Consider the following 20,673-nt stretch of genomic DNA (forward strand, 5'->3'; position numbering starts at 1 on the left):
TGGATGTAATGCCCAAAGCTTTACAGAAAGCTTTCCACACCTGGGAGACAAACTGGGGACCCCTGTCAGAGACAATATCCGTGGGTAGACCATGAGAGCGGAACACATGTTCAACCAAAATATCAGCCGTCTCTCTGGCAGTGGGCAGTTTAGGTAGGGCCAAAAAATGAGCGAACTTAGAAAAACGATCAATCACCGTAAGAATTACAGTCTTTCCAGACGAGGGGGGAAGTCCAGTGACAAAATCCATAGCGATATGCGACCAGGGCCGGCTGGGTATAGGTAGAGGTCGTAGATGACCAGCGCTGGCCTGGGTGGAGTTCTTACTTCGTGCACATACCGCACAAGCAGCAATGAAGGCTCGAGTGTCCGCCTCCATCGTGGCCCACCAGAACTTCCGTCGCACAAAGTCAAGGGTCCGCGAAACTCCAGGGTGACAGGTAAGGGGAGACGAGTGAGCCCACTGAAGTACCTGGGAGCGAGCAGACTCAGGGACAAACATCCGGTTAGGAGGACCCCTCCCAGGGTCAGCTTGATGATGTTGAGCCTGTCTAACAATCCCCTCGATGTCAAATGTGACGACCGCAATACTGCAGGTAGGAGGCAAAATGGGTTCAGGGTTACTACCAGTATCAACAGCCGAATGAACACGAGACAGGGCGTCAGGCTTGACGTTGCGTGACCCAGGACGGTAAGACAGAGAAAAATTGAATCTCCCAAAAAATAGTGCCCACCTGGCTTGACGGGGGTTGAGCTGCTTCGCTGACTGGAGGTAAGCCAGATTCTTATGATCCGTCCAAACGATGAAGGGTTGTTCCGCCCTCCAACCAATGTCGCCACTCCTCGAGAGCCAGCTTAACGGCGAGCAGTTCGCGATTGCCAACATCATAATTCCTCTCTGCCTGAGAAAGTTTCCTTGAGAGAAAAGCACAGGGATGCAGTTTGTTATCTTCAGAAGAACGCTGTGACAACACCGCACCTACCCCAGTGTCGGATGCATCCACCTCCACGACAAACTGGCGGTCGGGGTCCGGCTGCATCAGAATGGGAGCCGAGGCGAAGCGATGTTTCAGTTCTTCGAACGCTGATTCGGCCCCTTCATTCCAAGCGAACGGTCGTGAGATGGAGGTGAGAGCGGTGAGTGGCGCCGCAATGCGGCTGTAGTCCTTGATGAACCTCCTATAGAAGTTCGCAAACCCCAGAAATCGTTGAAGTTGTTTGCGGGTAGAGGGGGCTGGCCAGTCCGTGACAGCAGAGATCTTAGCTGGGTCCATCCGCAACTCCCCCTGAGCGATGATGTAACCCAAAAAGAGGTCTCAGACACATGAAATTCACATTTCTCCATCTTCACAAACAGTTTGTTCTCCAACAACCTTTGCAACACCTGGCGCACATGCAGTTCATGTTCCTGGGAGGACTCTGAGAAAATCAAGATATCATCCAGATAGACAAAAACAAACCGATTCAACATGTCCCGAAGGACATCATTGACTAGTGCCTGAAAAACAGCAGGGGCATTAGACAACCCAAAAGGCATAACCAGATACTCAAAATGTCCCAAGGGTGTGTTGAAGGCAGTCTTCCATTCATCACCTTTACGAATGCGCACCAGGTGATACGAAGATCAGTTTCGTAGAGATGGTAGCACCATGAAGGAGGGGAAAAGCAGAATTAATCAAAGGCAGAGAATACTTGTTCTTAATGGTGATGTTGTTAAGTCCACGGTAATCAATACAGGGTCTGAGGGTCTTATCCTTCTTAGCAACAAAAAAGAATCCCGCTCCTACAGGTGACGAGGAAGGACGCATAATACCTGCTGCCAAGGAGTCCCGAATGTAGTTCTCCATAGCCTCCGTCTCCGGCCGGGAGAGATTGTACAGGCGACTGCTGGGGAGCGGGGCTCCTGGCTGGAGGTCAATGGCGCAGTCGTAAGGCCGGTGAGGAGGAAGAGAAGTAGCTCTGTGTTTGCAGAAAACGGATGCCAGGTCATGATACACGTCAGGAACATTAGAAAGATCCATGGACTCCAGTGGAGGTCGAGGCACAGTACTGGCAGGAGTCAGAGCAGAACACAAACAATTCACATGACAAAATGTGCTCCATGAAACAATTCTACCTGTCACCCAATCAATGTGTGGATTGTGTCTTATGAGCCAGGGGATACCAAGGACCAGAGGGGTCTGTGGGCAGTCGATAATATGGAATTGAATGTTCTCCTGATGATTTCCCGACACTCTAAGACAAACAGGAACAGTCTGATGGGTAATATGGGTCAACAATTGTCCATTCAGACCCTTAGCCTGCAGCGGACAGTCCATAGGAACAGTCTCCAAATCCATTTGTTGAGCCCACTCTCTATCCAAAAGCTTTCGTCTGCACCAGAGTCAATCAGCGCACTAACAGAGAGATTCTGGAACTGCCACTGGAGGGATGCCTGGAGCAGAATGCGGGGAGAAGAGGAAGAATCCGCTGCTCGGCTCACCAAAACTTCTCCCATTAATGATGAGCCGGCCCTTTTCCCGGACGAACTGGGCAGGAAGGAACGAAATGACCAGCTTCTCCACAATACAGGCAGACCCGAGCCTGAATGCGACGTGCACGCTCCTCTGAGGACAACCGTGCACGACCCACCTCCATGGCTTCGGGTTCAGTGCTCCTCGTATCGACTCGGGAAGACACGGCTTTCTCCGTAGGGAAGATGCGGGGAGGAGTTTGTTGATGACAGACAGGTTGCTTGGAACTAACACTCCTCTCCCGGCGGCGCTCCCGAATCCGATTATCCAACCTGATGGTGAGTGAAATAAGATTATCCAGCGTAGGCGATTCATCATATGACACCAATTCATCTTTTAAAGTCTCAGACAAAGCATTGATGAACACTCCTTGTAATGCCTCGTCATTCCAACCACTCACTGCTGCTAAAGTCCGAAACTCCACTGCCATCTCCGCCACACTGCGAGCCCCTGCCGAAGAGAAAACAACCGTTTCGCAGCCTCCTTGCCTCGTACGGGGTGGTCAAAACCTTCCTCATCTCAGTGGTGAAGGCAACGTAAGCGTTGCAAATGTCCGACTGACTCTCCCAGACCGCGGATCCCCAGGCACGAGCGGAACCGCTAGTAGAGTTGATAAGGTAGGCAACACGGGCTCTTTCTGAGGCGTAGGTGAGGGGCTGTTGTTCAAACACTAACGAGCATTGAGTCAAAAAATCGCCACAGGTTCCCATGTTCCCGTCATAGCGCTCTGGAGCAGGAACAAAAGGCTCTCTGATCTGGGCTGAAGGGGTAGTAAGGGCAGACACTTGATTGGTGAGTAATTGAACCTGATTAATCAGCACCTGACTGTCCTCAGCAATCGTCTTAAACAGGGTATCATGTTGGCCAAGTAAAATGCCCTGATTGGCTATGGCAGTCCAAATTTGAGTGCACTCTGGGGTGGTATCCGAGCTACTGTCTGCTGGGTTCATGATGGTCAGATCATACTGTTATGATTTACCTGGATAAGAACCCAAATGCAGATCAGTACACCAAGCCAGAGAAGTTTTAACAGGTTTATTTACAATGTTCAAAGTCCAGGTTTCCAAATATAGGGGAAGAGCAAGTCCAGGTTACCGGGAGGGTAACAGATCCAGATCAGGGCAGGTGTGGTACCGTAATGTCCTAGTGTCCGTGGTGAGTCCAAAAGAGAGGTCCGGTAATGGAGAGCAGGATGGTGGTGGCAGGAGTGAAGCGGAGGCAGGAGTCAGGTTCCAAATATCTGTGGCACAGGAGAAAAAGTAAATAGAACAAGCCAAAACACAAAGAGCAAAAATAAACAGGTTGAGTCGGCAGCGAGACTAACATGGTCGTCTTGACTATGATCTGACGATGAGTGGTAAGTTTGACCGGGTCTTAAAGGCTGAGGTGATTATGGTGAATGAGCTGCAGCTGGAACCCTGACTCCCGCACACCAGACTTCACTCCTGCAATCAAGGACAGACAGAGGGGAGGGAGAGAGCAGAGAGAGAGCTACCTAGCAGCAGTAGGCCTAACAGTACCACATACTTCACAAAGTATGTGGTACATTGAAATAAACTATGTTTATTTCAATGTAAACTATGTTGGAAGGTAAAACCAAATCATATATGGATTTGGCTGTAAATACTATATCGTCTTCCTCCTCAATAGGACATAGTGGAAAGAGTCACACTATGTGCTACCATTTGGAATCATAGTGTAGTGTACAATGCACTGCTGAAATACTTGGGTTATATACAACAATACAGTGGGGGAAAAATGTATTTAGTCAGCCACCAATTGTGCAAGTTCTCCCACTTAAAAAGATGAGAGAGGCCTGTAATTTTCACTGTGAAGCATGGGGGTGGAAACATCATGCTTTGGGGCTGTTTTTCTGCAAAGGGACCAGGACGACTGATCCGTGTAAAGGAAAGAATGAATGGGGCCATGTATCGTGAGATTTTGAGTGAAAACCTCCTTCCATCAGCAAGGGCATTGAAGATGAAACGTGGCTGGGTCTTTCAGCATGACAATGATCCCAAACACACCGCCTGGGCAACGAAGGAGTGGCTTCGTAAGAAGCATTTCAAGGTCCTGGAGTGGCCTAGCCAGTCTCCAGATCTCAACCCCATAGAAAATCTTTGGAGGGAGTTGAAAGTCTGTGTTGCCCAGCGACAGCCCCAAAACATCACTGCTCTAGAGGAGATCTGCATGGAGGAATGGGCCAAAATACCAGCAACAGTGTGTGAAAACCTTGTGAAGACTTACAGAAAACGTTTGACCTGTGTCATTGCCAACAAAGGGTATATAACAAAGTATTGAGAAACTTTTGTTCTTGACCAAATACTTATTTTCCACCATAATTTGCAAATAAATTCATAACAAATCCTACAATGTGATTTTCTGGATTTCTTTTTCTCATTTTGTCTGTCATAGTTGACGTGTACCTATGATGAAAATTACAGGCCTCGCTCATCTTTTTAAGTGGGAGAACTTGCAAAATTGGTGGCTGACTAAATACTTTTTTTCCCCACTCATTATCTGAATTTCATTGATACATTGTAAGCTGATGACTTTGTCAAGCAGAGACACAGGCGATACTGTATCAGTTGACAGGTCACGCAGAAATGGCGTACAACACCATGCTACACCAGTATACATTTTTACAGTTGCCAACTGCTTTACAATACCACCACAATACTGCTATTTCTGATGATTTGTCCTACGTACATGTACAGTGCCTTCAGAAAGTATTCATACCACTTGACTTACTCCACATTTTGTTGTGTTACAGCCTGAATTCCAAATGGATTAAATAAATAAAAATCTCACACATCTACACACAATACCCCATAACGACAAAGTGAAAACATGTTTTTAGAAATGTTTGCACATTTATTGAAAATGAAATACAGAAGTATCTCATTTACATACGTTTTCACACCCCTGAGTCAATACATGTTAGAATCACCTTTGGCAGTGATTACAGCTCTGAGTCTTTCTGGCTAAGTCTCTAAGAGCTTTTGCACACCTGGATTGTACAATATTTGTCCATTATTCTTTAAAAAATGCTCCAAGCTCTGTCAAGTTGGTTGTTGATCATTGCCATTTTAAAGGCGTGCCATAGATTTTCAAGCCGATTTAAGTCAAAACTGTAACTAGGCCACTTAGGAACATTCAATGCCGTCTTGGTAAGCAACTCCAGTGTATTTTTGGCGTTGTGTTTTAGGTAATTGTCCTGCTGAAAGGTGAATTTGTCTCCAAGTGTCTGTTGGAAAGCAGACTGAACTAAGTTTTCCTCTAAGATTTTGCCTGTGCTTAGCTCTATTCCGTTTTGTTTTATGAAAGAAAAAACTCCCTAGTCCTTGACGATGACAAGCATACCCATGTTGGATTTGCCCCAAACATAAGACTTCGTATTAAGGACAAAAAGTTAATTTCTTTCCCACATTTTCTGCAGTATTACTTTAGTGCTTTATTGCAAACAGGAAGCATGTTTTGGAATATTTTTATTCTGTACAAGCTTCCTTATTTTCACTCTGTGATTTATGTTAGTATTGTGGAGTAACTACAATGTTGTTGATCCATCCTCAGTTATCTCCTATCACAGCCATTAAACTCTGTAACTATTTTAAAATCACCATTGGCCTCATGGTGAAATCCCTGAGCAGTTTCCTTCCTCTCCGGCAGCTGAGTAAAGAAGGACGCCTGTATCTTTGTAGTGTCTGGCTGTATTGATACACCATCCAAAGTGTAATTAATAACTGCACCATGCTCAAAGGGATATTCAATGTCTGATTTATTTTAGGCCCATCCACCAATAGGTGTCCGATTGAGGGACCTTACTTATAATTGTATGTGTGGTTTACAGAGATGGCGTAGTGATTTAAAAATCATGTTAAACACTATTATTGCACACAAAGTGAGTCCATGCAACTTATTATGTGACTTGTTAAGCACATTTTTATTCCTGAACTTATTTAGGGTTGCCATAACAAAAGGGTTGAATACTTATTGACTCAAGACATTACCGCTTTTCATTTTTTATTAATTTGTAAACATTTCTAAAAACATAATTCAACTTTGACATTATGGGGTATTGTGTGTAGATCAGTGACACAAAATCTCAATTTAATCAATTAAAAATTCAGGCTATAACACAACAGAATGTGGAAAAAGTCATGGGGTGTGAACACTTTCTGAATGCACTGTATATACTGTATAAGGATACTGAAACTGTACATTTGACATATTTGTCAACATGCTCACAACCTGCCATTGGATACATATTATACAAAATAATAAGTTGTGTAAGTCAAGTTATAGTCAAGTACTATTTGGAAAAGTATATTAATCACCTACTATTCTTTCTATTCAGCATTTCAAAAATAATTTATTGTATATATAAAAATTTATATCTTGTATTTCTTGCTATTGGATTAAATGTTAGTTAAAATGACTAAACGGTGAACCTATTATTATCTGATATATTGGTGACTAAATGTAATATTTTTATAGTATCTCACAGAAACATTTGGTTTAGCATTAATAATGGGGTGAAAGATCTGCTCCACTCCAATGAATGCACAAACAAAGTTTCTGAACATGAGATAGGGAGCATTACAAGTGTTAGCAGTTTAGAGTTTTGTACTTACAGTTTTCTAAATATACCACTTACATGTTCCAAAGTGATATAATTTTTTTTTTAACTATACACTTAAAGGTGATTCATTTTTGCATTGGAATTTCAGAAAATGTCAACACAATATCTAACTAATCGTGGAATGACTGTGTTTCACATTATTACTTGCCTGCCAGAGTTGTGATTGGCTGTGATATTCCCCTATTGATTTCTCCCTTCGGGCCGGCAAAATGGGAAAGATGTTTTTACTTTGTGGCTATGTTGTCTAGTGGAAACCGGGGCAAGCGGAAACTTGGAAACTCAGAACCTCCAAGTTAAAATTTGCGTACGTTTTTTTGCGTAGAGCTTCCGATTGGTTGATTCTAATACTTTCCAAGTGGGGAAACTCAGAGCTCATCTTTTTACAACGAGTTTGCAAGTTTAATATTTCAGAGTTGTCTTGAACGCGGCATTTGTTGCATACTGTTTCCCCCTTTTCACAATGACTGGGCTGCTCCCCTCAGGTCTACATTATAAACTGTTTACTTTCTATTCTTCACTGTGTATGAGTTCATTCTGACCTTTGGGTTTTCATAGCAACCTAACCTTTTGAGACAAAACCATGTTTTAATTGTACAGTATTGTAATAGTTTTTAGGATGTTTTATACTGTAGTGACAGTTAGTAATTGGAATAAAGCTGTATTACGGTGTACCATTCCACTTTCTGTTTATTCATGTAAAAAAATAACCTTGTGTGAAATGGACCAGTGGGTGCTGGTGGGTGGAGTTTCTGAGACTGTAAACAAGCCATAATCAAAACAAGTTCTTCATTCTGTGGATGGTGAAGAACAACAGGACTCCTGAAAAGGATTCTGCCTTCTATACTCTCACTGGGTTTTAAGGCATCATGATAGGAAAAAGATGGCTTCACAGACAGTTGGTAAATTGACATTTCTGACATTTACAGCAACAATAACAGCTGTTATATCTGTTTTCTGAAGTGGTATTGCGTCATTAAATAGATACTAGAAGTAGACCAACAAAGAGTGAAAAGTGCATCTTTTGAAGATGTTATTTATCGCAATAAATTATTTTTCTTCACCTGACTGTTATTCATTGTTGCAGAGATACTGAGTGTTGGTGGCAGTTATGGCAGCTTTGGAAGTACCTCCCAAAAAGAGAACAATCATAGAACCTGTTCTTCACAACCTTTCAACAAACCATTCATGAGCTTACACAAGGTAATATAGTCAAATGTTTAGAGAATATCATTATTTTGTCGAAATTCCCTTGAAGTCGGTTGTATTTTAGTTTTAACAGCCAATGCATGCACTGTGTGTCTCAGTGGAATGTGCGTTCCTTCTCAGCTCGGGGTGTAGTCAGCCAAGATTTGATATGCTTTAGCTGCTCAGACATGCCCTCACCCTGTTATTATGTGCTGTGTAGTTTCTGGTTAACAACTCTTACCAGAAACAGGTATAGAGGTTTCAGTTTTGATCAAACAGACAGATATACAGTTGAAGTCGGAGGTTTACATACACCTTAGCCAAATACATTTAAACTCAGTTTTTCACAATTCCTGACATTTAATCCTAGTAAAAATTCCCTGCTTTAGGTCAGTTAGGATCACCACTTTATTTTAAGAATATGAAATATCAGAATAATAGTAGAGAGAATGATTTATTTCAGCTTTCATTTATTTCATCACATTCCCAGTGGGTCAGAAGTTTACATACACTCAATTAGTATTTGGTAGCATTCCCTTTAAATTGTTTAACTTCGGTAAAACGTTTCGGGTAGCCTTCCACAAGCTTCCCACAATAAGTTGAGTGAATTTTGGCCCATTCCTCCTGACAGAGCTGGTGTAACTGAGTTAGGTTTGTAGGCCTCCTTGCTCGCACACGCTTTTTCAGTTCTGCCCACAAATGTTCTATAGTATTGAGTTCAGGGCTTTGTGATGGCCACTCCAATACCTTGACTTTGTTGTCCTTAAGCCATTTTGCCACAACTTTGGAAGTATGCTTGAGGTCATTGTCCATTTGGAAGACCCATTTGGGACCACGCTTTAACTTCCTGACTGATGTCTTGAGATGTTGCTTCAATATATCCACATATTTTTCCTTCAATATGATGCCATCTATTTTGTGAAGTGCACCAGTCCCTCCTGCAGCAAAGCAACCCCACAGCATGATGCTGCCACCCCCGTGCGTCACGGTTGGGATGGTGTTCTTCGGCTTGCAAGCTCCCCCTTTTTCCTCCAAACATAATGATGGTCATTATGGCCAAACAGTTCTATTTTTGTTTCATCAGACCAGAGGACATTTCTCCAAAAAGTATGATCTTTGTCCCCATGTGCAGTTGCAAACTGTAGTCTGGCTTTTTTATGGCGGTTTTGGAGCAGTGGCTTCTTCCTTGCTGAGCAGCCTTTCAGGTTATGTCGATATAGGACTCGTTTTACTGTGGATATAGATACTTTTGTGCCTGTTTCCTCCAGCATCTTCACAAGGTCCTTTGCTGTTGTTCTGGGAATGATTTGCACTTTTTGCACCAAAGTACATTCATCTCTAGGAGACAGAACGCGTCTCCTTCCTGAGTGGTATGACGGCTGCGTGGTCCCATCGTGTTTATACTTGCGTACTATTGTTTGTACAGATGAACGTGGTACCTTCAGGCGTTTGGAAATTGCTCCCAAGGATGAACCAGACTTGTGGAGGTCTACCATTTTTTTTCTGAGGTCTTGGCTGATTTCTTTTGATTTTCCCATGATGTCAAGCAAAGAGGCACTGAGTTTGAAGGTAGGCCTTGAAATACATCCACAGGTACACCTCCAATTGACTCAAATTATGTCTATTAGCCTATCAGAAGCTTCTAAAGCCATGACATCATTTTCTGGAATTTTCCAAGCTGTTTAAAGTCACAGTCAACTTAGTGTATGTAAACTTCTGACCCACTGGAATTGTGATACAGTGAATTATAAGTGAAATAATCTGTCTGTAAACAATTGTTGGAAAAATTACTTGCACAAAGTAGATGTCCTAACCGACTTGCCAAAATTTGTGGAGTGGTTGAAAAACGAGTTTTAATGACTCCAACCTAAGTGTATGTATGTGGTCCTCTGTAGCTCAGCTGGTAGAGCACAGCGCTTGTAACGCCAGGGTAGTGGGTTCGATCCCCGGGACCACCCATGCACAAAAATGTATGCACGCATGACTGTAAGTCGCTTTGGATAAAAGCGTCTGCTAAATGGCATATTATTATTATAAACTTCCGACTTCAACTGTATGCTGCACCTTTCTTGACACGCTCGACTTAAACCAATGTTTCGGTCATGAATGTCTCATCTGACGAAACAGGAACTCCAACATTGGTTTAAATTAACCTTAATATGTTGTGAAGGAGCTCCACTATGCAGAATGTTATTTTTTCTATTAGTCAGGACTCATTCCAGGACAGCATTCCAAAGTCCAACCAATATTTTCTGAAGCAATCTAAGAAGTAAAACAGGTTATGTGCAAGGCAAGATACAGATAAGCAACTATGACATCTGTTCTTGACAAGAATGCATTGCGATCAAATCAGTCTTTTCAATGCCAGTAATCTATAGTATGAAACGTTCTTTGAAATTATTTTGACTTCATTTTCACTCTCAAACCAGCAACGCTCATGTCCATACTTTGTTCTATTCAACAGCTTGCAAAGGGGAAGAAACGCCTCAAGCGTATAGTGCTTGAGTTGTTGGCACAAATAAAGGTAAGGTGAATGAAATACATAGTAGGTCTACTGCTTAGACAAAGTAGACCACAGCAGTATCACAATGATGTGGAGTAGACAGCAGCAGTATCATAATCATGTGGCGTAGACAGCAGCAGTATCACAATGATGTGGAGTAGACAGCAGCAGTATCATAATCATGTGGAGTAGACAGCAGCAGAATCCTTTCACCAGACAATTCGTTGTCCCTCTTTCCTTAGGGAACTGTCAAAGAGAAAGAAGATTTCACCTTGGATGAGTCTAAATTAATCATGAGAGAACTTGCTGCTGAACTAAGCAAGGTAGTTCAGGTAAGTCAATCTGTATAGTGAAAATAAAGTATGTGATCATATCTTATCTTACATCTTCATGAGTCATAATAAATTGTCCTGTACCATTCCTCACAGATCAGCAACACCTCCTTTCTAACCAGAGTGAGTGAGGATGGATCTTGTCAAGAGGAGCGTCAAGACTTTATACTGCAGTGGGCTGAGGAACTGAAACACTCATCACAGACACGACAGGTAAATAATACATACACCATGGGACAGTTACCACAGACACATATTAAGCTTAGTCCTAGACTAAGAATAATTTGGGATGGAGATCCAGGACTAAGCTCATTCTGTGTCCAGGAAACCGCCCTCATATTTTAGAGGTTCAATTGGCGCTATTCAAACACTACAAGCAGTATAAATACATGTCATATGCACTTAGTGTTAACAGCCAGTTGCTGTGGATGAAGTAACATACAGTGTTGACAGCCAATTGCTGTGGATGAAGTAACATACAGTGTTGACAGCCAGTTGCTGTGGATGAAGTAACATACAGTGTTGACAGCCAGATGCTGTGGATGAAGTAACATACCGTGTTGACAGCCAGTTGCTGTGGAAGAAGTAACATACAGTGTTGACAGTCAGTTGGTCTGGATGAAGTAACATACAGTGTTGACAGTCAGTTGGTCTGGATGAAGTAACATACAGTGTTGACAGTCAGTTGCTCTGGATGAAGTAACATACAGTGTTGACAACCAGTTGCTGTGGATGAAGTAACATACAGTGTTGACAACCAGTTGCTCTGGATGAAGTAACATACAGTGTTGACAACCAGTTGCTGTGGATGAAGTAACATACAGTGTTGACAACCAGTTGCTCTGGATGAAGTAACACACAGTGTTGACAGCCAGTTGCTCTGGGTGAAGTAACATACAGTGAGCTCCAAAAGTTTGGGGACAGTGACACATTTGTTGTTGTTTTGGCTCTGTACTCCAGCACTTTGGATTTGAAATGATACAATGACTACCATGATTACATATAGTCCTGAATGAATAGTGAATAGTGATAAGTGAGAAAGTTACAGATCCACAAATATCATACTCCCAAGACATGCTAACCTCTCACCATTACAATAACATTGTTAATAAGGTTAGCATTTTGGGGGGGGTATATGATATTTGTGCGTCTGTAACTTTCTCACTCATCATTATTCACGATTCATTCAGGACTATCCGTAATCATGGTAGCATCCACATTAATGTAGAAGTGTTTAGAAACATATTATATTCTTATTTACAATAAAAGTGACTCCAAAATGAAACAATACATTATTTACCATTCATTTCTATTGGGACAAAATAATCTGAAACACAACCAAAACAGCAAATGCATCCAACAAGTTTGTAGAGTCACAAGCTTGATGTAATCATTGAGGGACATATGGGACTTTTGACTACATTAATACACGTAAGTGAATTTGTCCATATACTTTTGATCCCCTAAAATGGGGGGACTATGTACAAAAATATCTAAACGGTTCACCTGTTATGGATGAAAAATACCCTCAAATTAAAGCTGACAGTCTGCACTTTAACCTCAAAGTGCTGGAGTACAGAGCCAAAACAACAACAAAATTGTGACTGTCCCAATACTTTTGGAGCTCACGGAGATGATTGTAATAAACCACCTGTCTTGCTGTTTACTAGACACCAGCAGGGGAAATCACAAGAGACAGGAGGAGTGACGACCCTCTGGATCAACAGAAACCAGACAAGGAACAGAAACTGAGGGAAGCCAGGAAAGCCCTGTCTGAGTGGGCCTGGACACTCAAGGATATGGAACAGGTGAGAGGAAGACCATAAAACTAAAAGAGAACCCCAAAAAGTAATCTGTAACATTACAATGATACATAATACAAGGAGACCATCCTACAATATCATCATATGTCTCTGTGTCTCCGCAGGACTCAGTGTGTCCGGATGAGGATGTGTGTTCAGTACTGCAGGATCTGGAGAGACAGTGGAAGAGGGAGAAGCTTCCCAACATGCTCCCTGTCATGGACTTCCTCATCTGGAGCATGCTACAGGAACAGCAGGAGGTCAGCCATAAACAAAGACCTATTGAATGTCTCTTTAAGTGACATTTAAATAAGGCTGAACTGTAATATAACATAGCTGTTGTTTTCACAGGGTTCCATTGTAAAGCAGTGGTTCAGAAATAGACAAAGGTTCAGAAGCAGAGGTGAGTGTCTGCTTCCACTGGGTGTGGTTATTAAAGAAGTCAAACAAATAAATAGAGTCGCACACTCTATATATATTGGGTAAAACACCAACGTTTCGGCATCACTGTACCTTCTTCAGGGTGTTCAACCCAATAAATTACTGGGAGTTTATATATAGAGTGTGCAACTCTCTTTATTTGTTTTTATAGCTTACAGTTTATTCGCCATTAGTCAGCACCTCCACACAAAATAATGTTCTCTGGGTGTGCTCCAGCTCATGCTTTTTATTAGGTTATTAAAGAAGTCAACAAAGATTGTATTAATCAGTTCATTTATCTAATATGTTTTGGTTTTCTTCATATTTTTCCCTTAGTGACTCTGAATCGCATTCCTGACTTAAGTACGTCAAATCCCACAGTTCACGTCTGCTTCAAAATAATGTTTTACGTATGTTTTGTAGCTCTTCATTGCTAACGTGATCCTAAATGTTGTGTCTGTTTCATTACAGTTTGGAAATGGATTTCGAAAGCATCAGGTTGGTATGGTTCATTGCCAATGCAAATATTATTCAAATGAGATAACACAGAGAGACTAGTTTCAGTGTTCTGGTATTAATAACAACTTCATTACTTCAATCTCTTTGCAGCTCAGATCACTCTGGATGAACAAACAGCCAACCCAAGTTTCCTACTGTCCCCTGACAGGAAAAGAGTGAAAATGGCCACCATCATTGAGAGTGTCTTCGATCCCTGGTGTGGATACAGCCCTAATTCCCACAAGTATGATGGCTGGTGGTGTGTGCAGGCAAAAGAGGGCTTTACATCTGGGAGACATTACTGGCAGGTGGGAGTCAGGGGCAAGGCAGAGTGGAGGATAGGGGTGGTTAGAGAGTCAGCACCAAGGAATGGCTTTGCAACTCTGAACACAAAAGCCGGTTACTGGACCTTGCGTCTGCAGCTTGGGGAGCTCATGGCTGTAACTGCACCAGTCATTAAACTGAACCAGTCTCCACCCTCTAGGTTAGGGGTGTTGCTAGACATAGAGGGGGGGCAGATATCCTTCTATGATGCAGAGGAAAGACGCCACATTTACACTTTTAATACCAATTTTGATAACTCTGGAAAGATTTACCCTGTGTTTGGAACCATTGAGACAGACAGAGAGCTGGTTATTCTGTAGGCAAAATAACTTGATGCATGCTGTCGGGCTTGATTGCAGTGCATGTGATTAGTTTAGTAACTACCTTATGGACATCTCAATGTATAGTTGCTGACTGTCTCAACTCACAATTCCTTGAGATCACAAAAGGTGTCCCTCAAGAGTCCATTTTAGGGCCTGTATTATTCACACGGTATATAAACAATATTGGTTCCTTAGTAAAAAACTAAGGGACACCTTTATGCTGATTATACTGTGCTGTATATCTGATCTGCAGATGGCTTTTAATGTCATTTAAAAAAGCACTTGTTGACCTAAAATTGCTACTGAATGCAGATAAAACAAAGTCATGCTATTTTCTAGAGCCCACAACATTGACTCCACAGACTTAAAGAGCGGCACGTTGAATGGAGCGACATTGAGCGAGCCCACTCATTTAAATACCTTGGATCATTTAAAACAATCGTTCAGTCAAGGAATCGTACAGACAACTTTCCTGTCAGTCCTTGACTATGGCGACATTATCTATATGAATGTTGCTGCCACATCTTTAAAACTTTGATGCTTCTACAAGTAATGTGCTTTATTTTAACGGTTTTATTTTATGATATGTACACAGATTAATGAAGTATGGAATCAATGTATATAAACAACCTTCTTTCTTGAAACATGAATTTGTTTGCTGATTTCCTCATACAGAATAAAGAGGGCAATGAGCTTAATGGTTATACTTATTGACAAAAACTTTTTTTAAACCTTTTAATTTGTAACTACAATGTTAAATATGTAACTACTCTTTACCTAGAGAGAGCGTGAACATAAGTGCAGACATCTCCAGGTAGAGTAAGGCCCTTTGTACACTATCGGAGAGTAACAGTTTGTTAACTATTTTCTCACAGTTGACGGAAAACCATTTACTGCTGCTTTCACATCAAGGAGAGGAACTATGCTATTGCTTGAGTCCACATGACACCTCAAAGAGCTGTTATTACGCAATATCTAGAAATCTATTTAAAACATTAGTATCTGTTAATGCAGCATAAAACCAACAGTGTATAGCCTACACTCTAGAAAACCACATAGCATTTCCAGTTTTTGCATGCAACAGTGTTTTACATTTTAGTTACACTGGGGTTTCTACATGGAACTGCATATCTACATTGAACTGCTTGCAGAGCTAAACTTGTAAAACCTCCAACACCATTGTTCTAAATAGGAATTTTGTTAGTGCATGTAACTCACTACAGTGTACATTTTGACAGCACCCAATTCAGTATTTACAGTTCAGGGCTGACTCAAAGACACTGCCTTTTGACAACATTGGAAAGAAGCCAAACAGGATGAATGCTGCTTATAGCACGGGCGGCAGGTAGCCTAGCAGTTAAGAACATTGGACGCTGGTTTGAATCCCAGAGCTGGCAAGGTGGAAAAATCTGCCTTTCTATCGTTGAGCAAGGCAGTTAACCCCAACAACAACTGGTCCCTGGGGCGCCGATGACATGGACGTCGATTAAGGCAGACCCCGCACCTCTTGAATTCAGGGTTAAATGCGGAAGACACATTTTGGTTAAATGCATTCAGTTGTGCAACTGACTAGGTTTCCCCTTCCCCTTTCTCCATAAAACAATAACTGAAAGCCAGGAAATCAGTTATGCTTCTTTCCTGTAAACCAAGGCAACTTCAGAGAACTATATAATTCCTAATGATGAGACCAGCAAACAGCCCGGGTCTGGTTTGAAAGCTTCCCCTACCTAGACATTCTTTGAATGGTATAGAACAGGTCTGGGGTTGTGTGATAACAATGGCAGCAATGCGGATAGCCTCATTGTTGAGATTTTCTCCGATCATGACAGCTGAGCAGACACATCTTACAAGTTCCCTGGAGCATTATATGACGCAAATATGTTACCAGAGAAGCTGTTTCGAAACATCTTTGACACTCACTCCCGTTCTCTAGAATTGTTTTTACTGCAGAGTGAAAAATAGGTCAGGGATTGCTTTCGGTATGTGAAGTGGCCAGAGGATGGCCCTATAAATCCCAGTCTGTGAGAGCTATAACAATTTCTATCGGAAATGTCTGTGTTAGGTGAAATGTGTGCATGTGCCAAACTGTGGAGAGAGACCATCTATCTGTATGACAATGCCATTTCACCACAGGAGACTCACTGAATATTTGGGTTGTATGAGGTGATGGGTAAACAAACAAAAAAACAATGTCATGCAATAAAATGCAAATTAATTACTTAAAAATCATACAATGTGATTTTCTGGATTTTTGTTTTAGATTCCGTCTCTCACAGTTGAAGTGTACCTATGATAAAAATGACAGACCTCTACATGCTTTGTAAGTAGGAAAACCTGCAAAATCGGCAGTGTATCAAATACTTGTTCTTCCCACTGTAGGTCCTCTGTATCTTTAAGTTGGTAGAGCATGGCGCTTGCAATGCCAGGATAGTGGGTTAGATTCCCGGGACCACCCATACGTAAAACATTTACGCGCACATGACTAAGTCACTTTGGATAAAAGCATCTGCTAAATATTAAATGGCAAATGGTATAAATGGATGTTCAGCTAACTACCTTTCCAGTATCTGTTTTATTCATCAAGTGTTACAGCTAGAGCAGTAAACATAATGGTTTTTATGTCAATAGTTGCAGCTGTGGAGTAGTTAATCAAACAGATAGTTTGTCAATCGGCTTGAGCATCTACGGATAATCGTTAAGGGATTGTCCTAGTAAAGTGAGGCCCACCACCAATGATCTCCTTGCATAATGCAGTGTCTATTGACAGGGACGGTTAGGAAGTCAATAGCTATCATTCTGACTGGACTTAAGAGGTTTTACACGTGGAGCAGCTGAGAGTTCTAAGATTGAATAATGCATGAAAGGAAGTGTTTTTCAGCACTGGAAACAGCACTACTTAGACTAATAATGGATGTGTGTTTGTTTCATTGTTAAGGCCAGGGGTTTCCTGGTCTGGTCACATGGTCAGGAAAAAAGCTCCTGGCCCTGCTCATTACATATGACCTTTAACCTCTCTCTCTCCGTTCCAGGTTTGTGTATTAGACCTGAGGAAATGACGCTCGTTTGGGGAGCCATGGACCGACTACGAATGTGTACATAGCCAAAATGACTGTCCCGGTCTGTCGTCTACACTGCTGTAGTCCCATCAGAAGCCATGGCCCGCCATCACAACCACCACCACCATTACCATCACAGCCAAACAGAGCGCCCCAACACCCCCATAAACACACAGACTACCCCTCCAGAAAAGAGGTCAAACTAACCCCCAGCAAAGGGGATCTGGACTTCCCTCAAGTCAGACTCAGACCCACAGGAGAGAAAAATGACTACTACGGTCACCGAGACAAAAATCACCTGAAGAGAAGAGGACCCATTGCATACATACCAAAATATCTGAAATGTTTTGTTTTCTTTATTTCTTTTTATCCTTTATACCATAAATGAGAAATGTAAAGCTTTTTTTCCCATGTCGTTGGTGTGTGCATATTGTACATGTCCACATTTTTTGTCGTCCTGTAGCCACTTTGTTTTGCTTTTGGGGTTTACTTATTTTGCCGTAGGTTTGTGTTACATGTTGAGAGAGGTAAGGTCAGTAGGATTTTTGTTTTCTTTTATAATTTGGATTTCAAACTGTTATTGGGAGAAATCCATTCATTTTGGCACTACATGTTTTTGTGGTTCAAGAATACATTGAACAACAAAAAATATATATTTCTAAAGTTGAAATGGGTTAAGTTTTCAATTCTGTTGGTCGTTCTTCTTTTTTTCAGTTTACCTAAATCCTTTTATTGACATTTTTTGGGTGAGAGCAGTTAGTGGGGAGGAAAGGTGCCATACGCATACTTGTTCTTCTTATTACCTTTAGAAATGGTTTCAGATGTGCAAAACTGTTAGCTTAATAGATCTCTGAGAATTCGAATAACCTCTTGGACTTAAGATCATCACTGCAGCTATTAGAAAGCCCCGTCCTCTTACATTCTAACTACATGTGATGTTAGATTTTGAGTGCTATTCACAATATGTTGTTCCTCCACAGTCCATCGCGTGCTAAGCTAACCAATGCTAAATGATAATCAGACTAAGCCATCACTAAGTTCTTGCTTTGTTTTGTTGCCGGTCTTGCTTGGTAATTAATCTGGACATACTGTATCTGTCTTGATTTCAGCAGTAACACTTGCGTAGAGAGTTGTGTACTGTACATAGGACCTTCGTAGCACCTACATAAGTATTACACCCGCAGTCAGTTTCAACCATGCTTCCTTCAATCCACATCCAACTCTATCACATTTGTATTGGTAATGCTGGGCAATCTTATTGCAGTTTGTCATGTTGAACAAAATGTTTATGATTGTCGTTGAATGTTGATGTCTGGGATCTAGTGATGTCGATGTCTTCAGGTCTCTCATGTTTAGGTGGTCGACTCCGACGTCAAAGTTTTTAAAAAAAATTTAAAAAGCGGCAATAGTACTGTTTGTCCATTTTGAGACGCCGTAGCCAGTATACACTTCCTCAAAATAGTCAGAATTCATCTAAGATAACTCAAGAAATCGGTCATTAATTGAAGCTTTTGCCGAGGAGATCTTAGTCGCACAACTTTACATCTAACTAAGATGTTTGGTGCAGTATTTCTCAATGAAAAAATGTGCATGAAAACTAGTTGTCTCTCGTTGAATGTCAACACAGACTTCAATGAAGAATCCTAACTGTTGACCAATCACCGACGAAGGGGTGTAGACTTCAGCTACCAACCCGGCTTGCCTCAAGAAAAATGGTGTGCCCGAACAACCGAAAAAACCCTTACCGAAGTCCAAAACGAACAAAAACATCACAAAATGTCGTCATAATATATGCACAAACTCTTCCAAACTGTTTCGGCTGGGAAGCATGCAGACGCCTTTACACGAGATTAGTCCACGTTCCAAGACTACTTTTGAGTCCTATAAACACCTGACAAAGTTTGATTTTGAAGTGAACCATTGCTTTAAGTGTTCTGTTTTAGGACACAATGCGGTGTCTGCTCTTTGGTCGGGATTTTAAAAGTGTGGGTGATTGTTTTTCTGCCCAGCACCAACACTTTGAGACAGGCTGTGTTGAGGCCTATGCATGGATTGATGGCGCTTTTTGTAGTGTTCAGAAGGTGCCGTTTTTTTAAGCACTTTTTCATCTTTTTTTTAATGCAGGGAGATGAGTTGAGATGAGAAGCAGACTTTGGAACATATGACTTCATGTAACATTTTAACTACATATAATATATATCTGTGACATCACAGGGAATTATTTTATATGCCACTCGAATGCAAGGGTGGTTTAAAAAAATCTGTAACTCTCGAAGACACGCTTGGAAAATGTGGTGGTATTATACATCATGTGGGTCTTTTACCATGAGAAATGGTTCTTTATAAAATACCATTGAACGGTCATAGCTATAAAAGAGAAGAGCAGCCCTTCGACTGGGTTTGTATAAGTTCTGTATAAGCTAAACAGGGAGACGTGTTTAAGCCAGGGTTAAGGTCAATTCTATTTTGATTCATTACAAAAGAAGAAAAAAATGTGGGATTCATTACAAAAAAAATCCTTATTAAAAATGAATGGCACTTTTTCCCATTCTTGAATTAGAATTTCATTTCATTTCGTGAATTTAAATTAGAGTAGACTTCCAACCCTGGTTGGCACATCCAGACAGGGATTAATGCTCATAGTTTTATTTCACTCCCAGCTGAACGTGTGTAGTCGTTCTGTAAAAAGGAAGGGGGAATAGTAGTGTCTATACTGTTGACTTGTTGGTTACACATTGGATCCAGGCCAACTTCATGGCATTCCAAAATCCCACATCTTAGCCCTAGCTAACATCCTGAGGCTTTAAAACACCTATGTTTTTTGTTTTTTTCAAAAGCCTCCATTGTGATTTTTTGTTCAGAATGTCACTTGTTTTACAAACACATTTTGTACAGAAGCTAAGAGTATTTTGAAGTTTCTTTAATATAATCAACAGTGAGTGGATTGTACCATAATGACACTATTTATTATGAAGTCTATGACAGTGGAATGGTATTTTATAACCTTTTGTTTTTAAAAAGATATGCTTTTTACACTGCATTCAAGTGTTTGCTATTTTTTGTTCCTACCTAAAG

The 20,673-nt window shown here is 41.4% G+C and overlaps 1 protein-coding gene across 1 annotated transcript; it reads left to right on the forward strand.

Moving 5' to 3' along the window:
• Positions 1-7,958: 7,958 nt before the first annotated feature.
• LOC121534975 (E3 ubiquitin-protein ligase TRIM7-like) lies at positions 7,959-15,240 on the forward strand. The gene is made up of 11 exons (XM_041841620.1): positions 7,959-8,054; positions 8,240-8,355; positions 10,805-10,864; positions 11,086-11,175; positions 11,272-11,388; positions 12,846-12,983; positions 13,103-13,237; positions 13,329-13,380; positions 13,734-13,760; positions 13,869-13,895; positions 14,007-15,240. The coding sequence occupies exons 1-11, from the start codon at positions 8,036-8,038 to the stop codon at positions 14,537-14,539; spliced, it is 1,314 nt and encodes a 437-aa protein (XP_041697554.1). The 5' UTR covers positions 7,959-8,035; the 3' UTR covers positions 14,540-15,240.
• The last annotated feature ends 5,433 nt before the right edge of the window (positions 15,241-20,673 follow it).

This window comes from Coregonus clupeaformis, unplaced genomic scaffold, assembly GCF_020615455.1.
Source record: "Coregonus clupeaformis isolate EN_2021a unplaced genomic scaffold, ASM2061545v1 scaf0193, whole genome shotgun sequence".
NCBI classification, from domain to species: Eukaryota; Metazoa; Chordata; class Actinopteri; order Salmoniformes; family Salmonidae; genus Coregonus; species Coregonus clupeaformis.

Coding starts and splice junctions, on each gene's coding strand:
- LOC121534975 (XM_041841620.1), top strand. Junction 12,984..13,102: donor CACTCAAGGATATGGAACAG/GTGAGAGGAAGA, acceptor GTGTCTCCGCAG/GACTCAGTGTGTCCGGATGA. Junction 13,238..13,328: donor TGCTACAGGAACAGCAGGAG/GTCAGCCATAAA, acceptor TTGTTTTCACAG/GGTTCCATTGTAAAGCAGTG.